The 8,586-nt window shown below is 34.9% G+C and overlaps 1 protein-coding gene and 1 long non-coding RNA gene across 2 annotated transcripts; both read right to left on the bottom strand.

Moving 5' to 3' along the window:
* Positions 1-1,244: 1,244 nt before the first annotated feature.
* LOC100486831 (serine/threonine-protein kinase 3) lies at positions 1,245-6,014 on the bottom strand. The gene is made up of 8 exons (XM_031896222.1): positions 5,894-6,014; positions 5,601-5,711; positions 5,388-5,478; positions 4,723-4,835; positions 3,940-3,994; positions 3,394-3,475; positions 2,263-2,429; positions 1,245-1,750 (listed from the first exon to the last, which is right to left on the bottom strand). The coding sequence occupies exons 1-8, from the start codon at positions 5,894-5,896 to the stop codon at positions 1,245-1,247; spliced, it is 1,128 nt and encodes a 375-aa protein (XP_031752082.1). The 5' UTR covers positions 5,897-6,014.
* A 124-nt stretch (positions 6,015-6,138) lies between these two features.
* On the bottom strand, positions 6,139-7,585 carry LOC116408700. The gene is made up of 3 exons (XR_004221163.1): positions 7,529-7,585; positions 7,186-7,251; positions 6,139-6,196 (listed from the first exon to the last, which is right to left on the bottom strand). It is a non-coding gene; the product is annotated as an uncharacterized LOC116408700 (long non-coding RNA).
* Between the last annotated feature and the right edge of the window lie 1,001 nt (positions 7,586-8,586).

The raw sequence follows: 8,586 nt of genomic DNA, 5'->3' as shown, positions 1-8,586 counted from the left end.
GGGGAGGGGATCGGCAGTTGAGACTCAAACAAAGGGAGATAAAGATAAAGTGGATTAAAAGACTAAATTCCCTACATCCTAGTGGATTTAACAAGGATTACAATTTATATTTATTCTTATGATACTTAGTTGAGAGTTTGAGTGGGTAACAGTGTCAACGGTTTTTTGCAATGTGTTACTATATGTTGTATATATATAGCAGGCTTATATGATAAATGTTGTTGTCATTTCCCCTCCTTTTACTATAAATAGTTCTGTTTGTATTATGTACATGGAGTCACTGCTCACATGCCTAGAGAAAGAGCCTGGCTGGGCTTGAAATCTCGATTTTATGTGTACAGTAAGACTATGATGTAACATTTTCATACAATATACTTTTGCACTTTAAACATGAGCGATCACACTCTTTAGTGAACAGGAAAGCCCTGCCGGAACCGGTCTTCACGGTCCGACAGAGAGAACCTGAACACTGCGGAGTTAAATCAAAGTTTTTGCCATACGGTTTCGTGCGTCAACTAAGCTACAGGAAATATGCCTCCTTCCTCCTCTTGTGATTACATTCCATCCTTCTGTCATCCATCCTGTTCTACTTATTCTGCTTATCCTTAGGTCTGGTCTGTCCTCTTCTCTACCTTTCTGTGTCCTCTCCATTGCACTCTGGTCTATCCTCTTTTGAAATCACCCTACTCTGAAATATCTCACAATGTAGAAAAACATTTGCAAAGAATTAAAACTGCTGTATTCCATCTTCTGAATAAGATGGGCCTCCTTCCTCCTTTTTTGCCTATCTCACAATGTAGAAAAAACATTTGCAAAAAATTAAAGCCGCTGTCTTCCATCTTCTGAATAAGATGGGCCTCCTTCCTCCTTTTTTGCCTATCTCACAATGTAGAAAAACATTTGCAAAAAATTAAAGCCACTGTCTTCCATCTTCTGAATAAGATGGGCCTCCTTCCTCCTTTTTTTTCACAATGTAGGAAAACAAAGCTGCAGACTTATATATTCAGAATGTTGGCAGCTAATGAAATGTGCCTCCTTCCTCCTCTTGTACTTGCTTTCCAGTGCAGGAAAAACAAATCGACCTACATTGTTCCTATATTGTATAATAATCAAATCTGCAGTTTCCCCACAGCAGCTAGGGAAAACTGTCCTCCTCCTCCCTCCTTATTTTACTCTTCTTCCTTCATAACAATAAGGCAATTCTGTACAGTGAGGTCCATAATAAAAACAAAAGTATGACATTCTCACTGTATTTCATAATAGATTGCCAAAGCTATTGCGTATATAAGAAGATAGATTAAAAAGACAAAAATGCTAAGTGTATTGTCTGTGCACTTATCTGTAGTTTGGCTTTCTTCTAATCCTGGGGTTCCTTCACTGGACTGAACTGGGGCCTCTTGGGGCGCAGTTGAGTCTCTGGCATGTGAAACCGTCTCAGAATCACACGTGTCTCTATTGCTTACTGGGTTCTGTTCCTCCTCAGCATGGGTCAAGCCCACTTCATCTTGAGGGGACAACTCCTGAGCAACATACAGCACTGCCTCATTTGTTGATCCTATTTCAGATATTGCCGTTTTAACTTCTGAATCAACTTTTTCAGCATTAGATAGGGCATCTTCTAGTGCTGTGTCCAAGGCCTTATTAATAGTTGTATCCTCTTCTGGGCCTTCGCTGACAAGTTTTTCCATTTTTGATAGGTCTATTTTTGAACTAAGTGATTTTTTTTCAGATTTTTCAGTTTTCCATTCTACTGCAAAGAGAATGAAATAACCAATAAGAATGTAAATATCTGTGTTTAATTATGCCTGATTTCATAATACTTATGACTATATTAACATAATATTAATATATTCCTGTCTTTTACTAATTCTACAGATAAAACACATAGGGAGATTATAATAAAAAGTGTAAGCGCTGTTTGTTTTTGCGAATGTTAAGTGCAGCTCTCAATGTAATACTGTTCACTAAATATTTACTACATTTTGGATGTTTAACACCTGCTTGATGATAGCGTATATCTTAACTTGAAAATAGGATAAGGCATTTAATTACATAAACTGCACACTTGCGCAAGCAAAAAAAAAAAATGCAATTGCAAACGTACTGTCGCAAGACATGCAATGGCTTCCCAAATGGTAGTTTTTTGTCACATAAAATTTGTTGCAAAGCTAAAGTTTTGTCCCACTCCGACCATTTTCTTCTGTTAGCGATATATATTACATTTCTCCACTAGAGCATATCAAAAACCTAAAACTTCCTTACCTTCCTTATTTCTATTTCCTATTAAATCTTGAATGTATTCTCTGGCCTGCACTTCATTTTGTAGGTCTGTTATAAAAGGATGATTTTTAAGCAGGTATTTTGCAGTTGGTCTGTGTTTAGGATCCTTCATTAGACAGACTTTAATGAAGGAGTTAAAATCCGCAGACCTAAAAAAAAAAAGAATTTACAGAGTAGTGATTTAGAGAAAAAAAAAAAATATAATAATGAGTATATAACTGCACATATATATAAACATCGATCCAATAAAATGAGTAACTTTTTTTGATAAAATTTCCTATATATATATATAAAATATACAGTTTGGTAATTTCCCTATGGGACCAAACTGTAAATTGTATCCTTATTAATGGTGCTTAGTGACGTCATCAATTATCAGCTTACAGATGTAATTTCTGTCACATGACTCACTCAAACTTGTTTATTATAATAATTTAAAGTACAAACTGTTGTAAAATACGTGGATTTTAGAAGTCACCTCGAGGTTCCATGACTCCTCGGTGACTTATAATATCCCAATATTTTACAATAGGGGGAACATTATTCATTATATGTATATATATATGTGTGTGTGTGTATATGCATGCATGCTTGCATGTGAAGGAGTGACAGGAAAGATTTTGCCAGATTTTTCAATGAAAAGCTACAGCTATGTCATAAATCTTAACTGTTTAAAATAATATATATATATATGCTAATTTATTTTTGTAGATTTTTGTTTAATATTGTGGAGAATTTCCAGTTTAGTAAATGTGGTGCATATTGTTCTTACTAGCACTTATTAGTGATGAGCAAATCTGTCCCGTTTTGCCAACAAATTTGCAAAACTGCTGAAAATGTCGTAAAACGGTGAGAAATTTGCAAAATGTGGCTACCGCATGACTTTTTTGTTGCGCTCAACTTTTTTTTATGCAACTGTGACTTTTGTGATGCAGTTTCTTTAACTTTTCCTCACTTGGGGAATTTTTGTTGCGCAACATTTTTGCTGTAGTATTGAAAATTTGCAGCAAATCTATGCCTGGCGAAAAAATTCGCCCATCACTAGTACTTATACATACTTAGCACTGACTCAGAAATAGATGACTAAAATCAAATGGAATGTGGATAACTTACCACTTGTGCGGTTTATCCAGAGTTGGAGGATCCTTATCAAGGATTGTTTTCTTAATCATTATTTGTGGCAAGTAGCTCAATGCTAAAGGGTATAAAAAATATACATTTCAGAAATATATATATTCAAAGTGGTAGATATATATATAACACTGCTTAAAAATAGTAAAATAATTTACTAGTGAGTAAATCCTCAACAAAATCTCTATTTAGAAGCGATTTTATGATTGCTCAAGCTAAAAGACTTGAACAATCATAAATGTCCACCTTAATATCTTTTAAATTGTCTCTTAAATTAAATACATATTGTCTATGACGTGAACTGGTTCAAATAAATCTAGGTCATATTTAATAATAACACTAATTTGTCCCCCCCAAGCCTCATGTTGCATTCTTACTTCCCCTAGAGTGGGGGAGAGCTAGGCTTATCAGCAATTAAGGACTTGTCTCATTCAACACATTATTAATCTAACGAATATCTATATGTGTTTGTTCAAAACCCCAAATAAGTATAACATTACACAGAAACAAAGATTAAGATATACTCACGGCACTTTCCTTCTGCCATCTCAATAGCAGTAATGCCCAAGGACCATATGTCGCACTGTAAATAAAAAAAGGTAAATATTTGTCAGTGTAGCCTATTTATACTCACTTGTATATTATTATGATTATTCATGTTACAATCAAAACAGTTTTAATAAAAAGATGCTAGGTAGGACGTATTTGACGTAACGACTGAAAACCATAGATATATGTATTTTTTTAACTTTAACTGCTATTTATCATTTGTGTATGTTACATGAGTCATGTAACTGACAGCTAATACAAATGTTTGTGTGTTTCATTTTATTTTTAAGCCAAGGGGTACAGCTGTTGTCTTGCAGCCAGTGGAGGTCAAAACACCCCTATCTGTCTGTCACACCAGTGAAGTTATTTAATCAGAAAGATGTAAGGCTAATGCCAGACGAGGTGTCTAGCGGAAAAGCGCTTGCCGAAAATAGCGCCATCTGCCTCCTACCTGTGCCTGCACCCGAATGAATGGAATACACTTGGGTGCAGGCACATGTAGCCAAAATACACATAAAAACATGAGACTTTGCATTCTCTCTCGTTTTTATGAGTATTTTGGCTACATGTGCCTGCACCCAAGCTTATTCCATTCATTCGGGTGCAGGCACAGGTAGGACGCATTTACAGTAGCAGGACGTATTCTCGGCAAGCGTTTTTCGGCTTGCCAAGAAAACACCACGTCTGACATCAGCCTAAAGCACACAGAGAAGTGACAGGGGGACATTTACTCAGAAATACTTGCTTAAGGTAAATTCTTACCTTGAAACCATAAGGCCTCAGTGCCCACACCTCAGGTGCTGTCCAGTGAGGTGTTCCACGTGGTTCTTTACAAGTGCCCAGTCTTTTTAGTTTTTTTGCAAGCCCAAAATCAACTGAAAATCAACAATATAAACTGCATTAGTAAGGGTAGAGTGGATATACTAATATCAAATTAAAAGACATAACACAATGGGTGATGAGCATAAAATTAAAGGAGGTGTCGCCTATGTACATTTTAAATGTGTCCCTCATACTTTTTTTTATATTCTTTTGAAGCCTCAAACAGGCTGGTCAGAACCAATAGGCATTCTATTGTGTTAAAAACCCATACAGGCTAGAATCTGGCCAAGACATGGCTCGACATCATCAAAGGGTGTTACAGTTTTAATCAAAGTTTTGTAACATTTGTTAGGAAAGGTATTGTTCTGTAGTAAACAGAATACTATAAAAATATGAAAGTTTATAGACACCCTTTAATGGTCACGAGCCAGAATTTCCACCATTAAAAAAAAAACAACACAAAAATTACAGTGTTTGTCATCTGTCTCATTAATCATATTGGTGTTGAGAATAATTTTTAGCTAAACTATTAAAATCCCAGCCAGGTGGCAATCCCAAGAATTATTTGATATCATTTTCATATGCTATATTATTTTTTCACTCACTTAAACGGATTCCGGCGTCTTCCGTTACTGCAATATTAAGGGCCTTAATATCCCGGTGCATTATCCGTTTTTTATGGACATATGCCAGCCCCTAGAAGAGAGACAGCAAAAAAAACAGGAATAAAACAGCAATAGTTGCACGGTGAATCTATAAATATAAACATGCTTAAGCAAATACTTTGAACACGTTTGAATAAGTTAAGCCTGACGTACTTTTAAGACTTCCCGGCAAATGTAGGCAATACAGAATTCGGGAAGACATCTGCGTACAGATCGTTCAAGCAGATTATCGACTGTGCCACCTCCACAATATTCCATTTCAATCTGCAAGAAAAAAGAAAAATGTGATTTCTATTGTATTTTTATTTAGTGCTCAGTAGAACACAAGAGCTGTACTTCATGTTCTTTCATACTCATATAGCCAACAACTATATTTGCACAATAGCAGGGTAAGAGCAGTCAACCTATACCTGCCCTATATATCTGTACAAGAAACATATACTTACCATTACACGCCTCACTATGGAGTAATCTCGAATATAAGCTCCATAAAATGAAGCTATGTTTTCATGATCCGAAACTTTCTTTAGGATACCAGCCTCATTGCTGACATCCTCTATTTTGACCTCCTCCTGGTAAACAAAAACACTAGTAAATACGATGCAGTTTCTTTTGTGTATAGTCAAAATGATTAAATTATTCCAAAATATGAATGCATTTATGTTAATTATTTAAGAAAAAAGATATATTACCTCGTCAATATCCAACACTTTAACGGCCACAACATTGTTGGTTATAAGATTGCGACCCTGTAAGAGCAAATAGAGAATTTTTGTTAATATTTGAAACTGGCCTATTTTAAATACATGTTTAATCCATCCCCCTATAGCTCCCATCTATATATAATTTTCTATAATAACAGGCTAGCTTTTTATAGCACAACACAAATAATATATGAGACAGTATTCAGAGCAATGCTTGTTGCACAATTATTACATTATCTGGCTGGTTATAAAAGTGGTGTCTGTGAAACTATAATTTTAAAGTGGTTCTAAAGGCCAAATTATTTAATTTAGATTTGCCTTCCATATGGCATATGCAGCTATTTTGCAATATACAGTACATCAATTAAAAATTCCCAATCATTTTTTAGGATGAAGTTTCCATTAACTTCTTGTCTGCACACATCCCAGTTAGCTTGGACAGCAACTGGCTGTGCGTTCTCCTGCTTGTCCCGGGTGCTTTTTATTCCCCTGATAATGTTAAAGCGGCCATGTCACACAGTGCGCATGTTAAATGTATATGTCTGTATTAACATTATCAGGGGAATCATTAGCGGCCAGAATAAGCAGGAGAAACACGGTCAGTGGCCATGTAAGTTCACTGGGGATGTTTGCAGGCCTGAACTTAAAGGACTTTCAAGTATTGTGAATTACAGACACTTCTTATTAATAAATGGGTGCATGTGCCTTACAGAAAATTATAGAATTTTGCTTTTGAAACGCCTATAATGCTATTGTTAATAAACAGCACATATTATTTAAGACCCCTTCTGTACATTTTCCAGCCTAAAATTTAAAAACTGCATATTTCCTAGGGTTCATTAGAACTAAATAGCTGCCAAAATTCTAAATTAGGAACTGCAGAACAAAACAAATGAATTTAAAAAAGACCAATTGCAAACTGTAACTGTAATATTACTGTCTACACAATGCTTACAAATTATTTCTAAGGTAAACTAGCAGTTTAAATTAGTTATTATCTGCTATATTTGTGTTAGAATCTACTGGTAGTTTACCTTGTGCACGCGGCCAAATGCTCCTCGGCCAAGCTGGTGTTCCAGCTGTAATTTTTCAGTGAAATCCTAGAAATATAAAAAAAAAAAATTATAAAAGCAAAATATAAAGCAAAGTAATCAAGCAATAGGAAATAATATGAAGTTATATTAGAAAGTAAAATTCCTAAAAAAAACAGGGCAAATGATTTATATAAATAAGTGGTAAATTGTACCAGTGGCAATAACTGCACTGCACTGGTGCAACTTTGCCACATATTAGCTTTTAGTGGATCATGGAATGAAAGTAAAGTAATCAGAGTCATCTCATGCATACTGAAAAGAAGTTATGAAGTTATGTACTTACTTCAAAAAGAATTTCAGGTTTTGATCTCTGTTTTGGATAAAAGCATAAAAACATTTAATATAGGTAATAAAGTAAGATAACTGTCTACAACATACTTAAAACTGACTCAAATGCAAATGTTGGTTTTAATAATGGACAAATATAAATAAAATCAATATACATTGGCAGCTATGTTGTTACAAACCTGTCATGGAAAGGATAGCTGTCAACTTTGCTATACAATAATTCCTTTTACTCTCACATAATGATAATTCATTTAGGCACTTGTTAGTGAGAGGAAAATTCTAAATCAAATAATTATTATTGCCCTCCATAATTCCAAAAGGAGAAAGAAGTGTTACAAGGTTCTCTCCTTCTAGGGCCATCAATCTATCCCATATGTTATGCACTCTGTACTTTAATTTCCCACCACTCTACCCAACAGAACACACCTCTTATATTTAGCAGACTTACCTTCCGACAGCATCCAAACATGTTTCTAAACATTTTCCTTGCAGAAACGAGTAGAAACAAGTAGAATGAGTAGATGAGTAGAACCTTGAAAATCTGTAAGGAAAAACATAAAGCCAAACTAAATTTTGTGTTTACTCCAGACAAGGTAGATACAGTTTACTCATATGTTCCCTATCAGATTTTCCTAATGAGCCTAACTCTCCTATACAAGACAGAAATGATCCTGTATTTAGTGTGTTTAAGTTATGAAGTTTACTTTGTTCATTGTACAACTAGTTTTAGGCCTGACACTAGGGGCACACTGCTTACAGATATGCTCATTATGACATTATCAGTGTAAATCAAGAACACAGAATAATGGCCTGCCTGTTGTTAAATATGAGGATATTAGAAGTCACTTTGGAATTCCATGACCTGTATAAAAGCAGCCTAGCACTTTAATATGGTCATGCCTTGGTGACTTCTAATATCCTTATATTTTATAACAAAAGTATCATTATTGCTTATGTAAACAAAGTTTATAATTACATTTCTTCTCTCTTTTTTAAAGGGGTAGTTCACCTGTAAGTTTACTTTTAGTATGTTATAGAATGCCTTATTCCTAG

This window comes from Xenopus tropicalis, chromosome 2 (genome assembly GCF_000004195.4).
Source record: "Xenopus tropicalis strain Nigerian chromosome 2, UCB_Xtro_10.0, whole genome shotgun sequence".
Classification (NCBI taxonomy): Eukaryota; Metazoa; Chordata; class Amphibia; order Anura; family Pipidae; genus Xenopus; species Xenopus tropicalis.
Note: the sequence above shows the minus strand (reverse complement) of the source record. Positions and strands in the feature narration are given on the sequence as shown.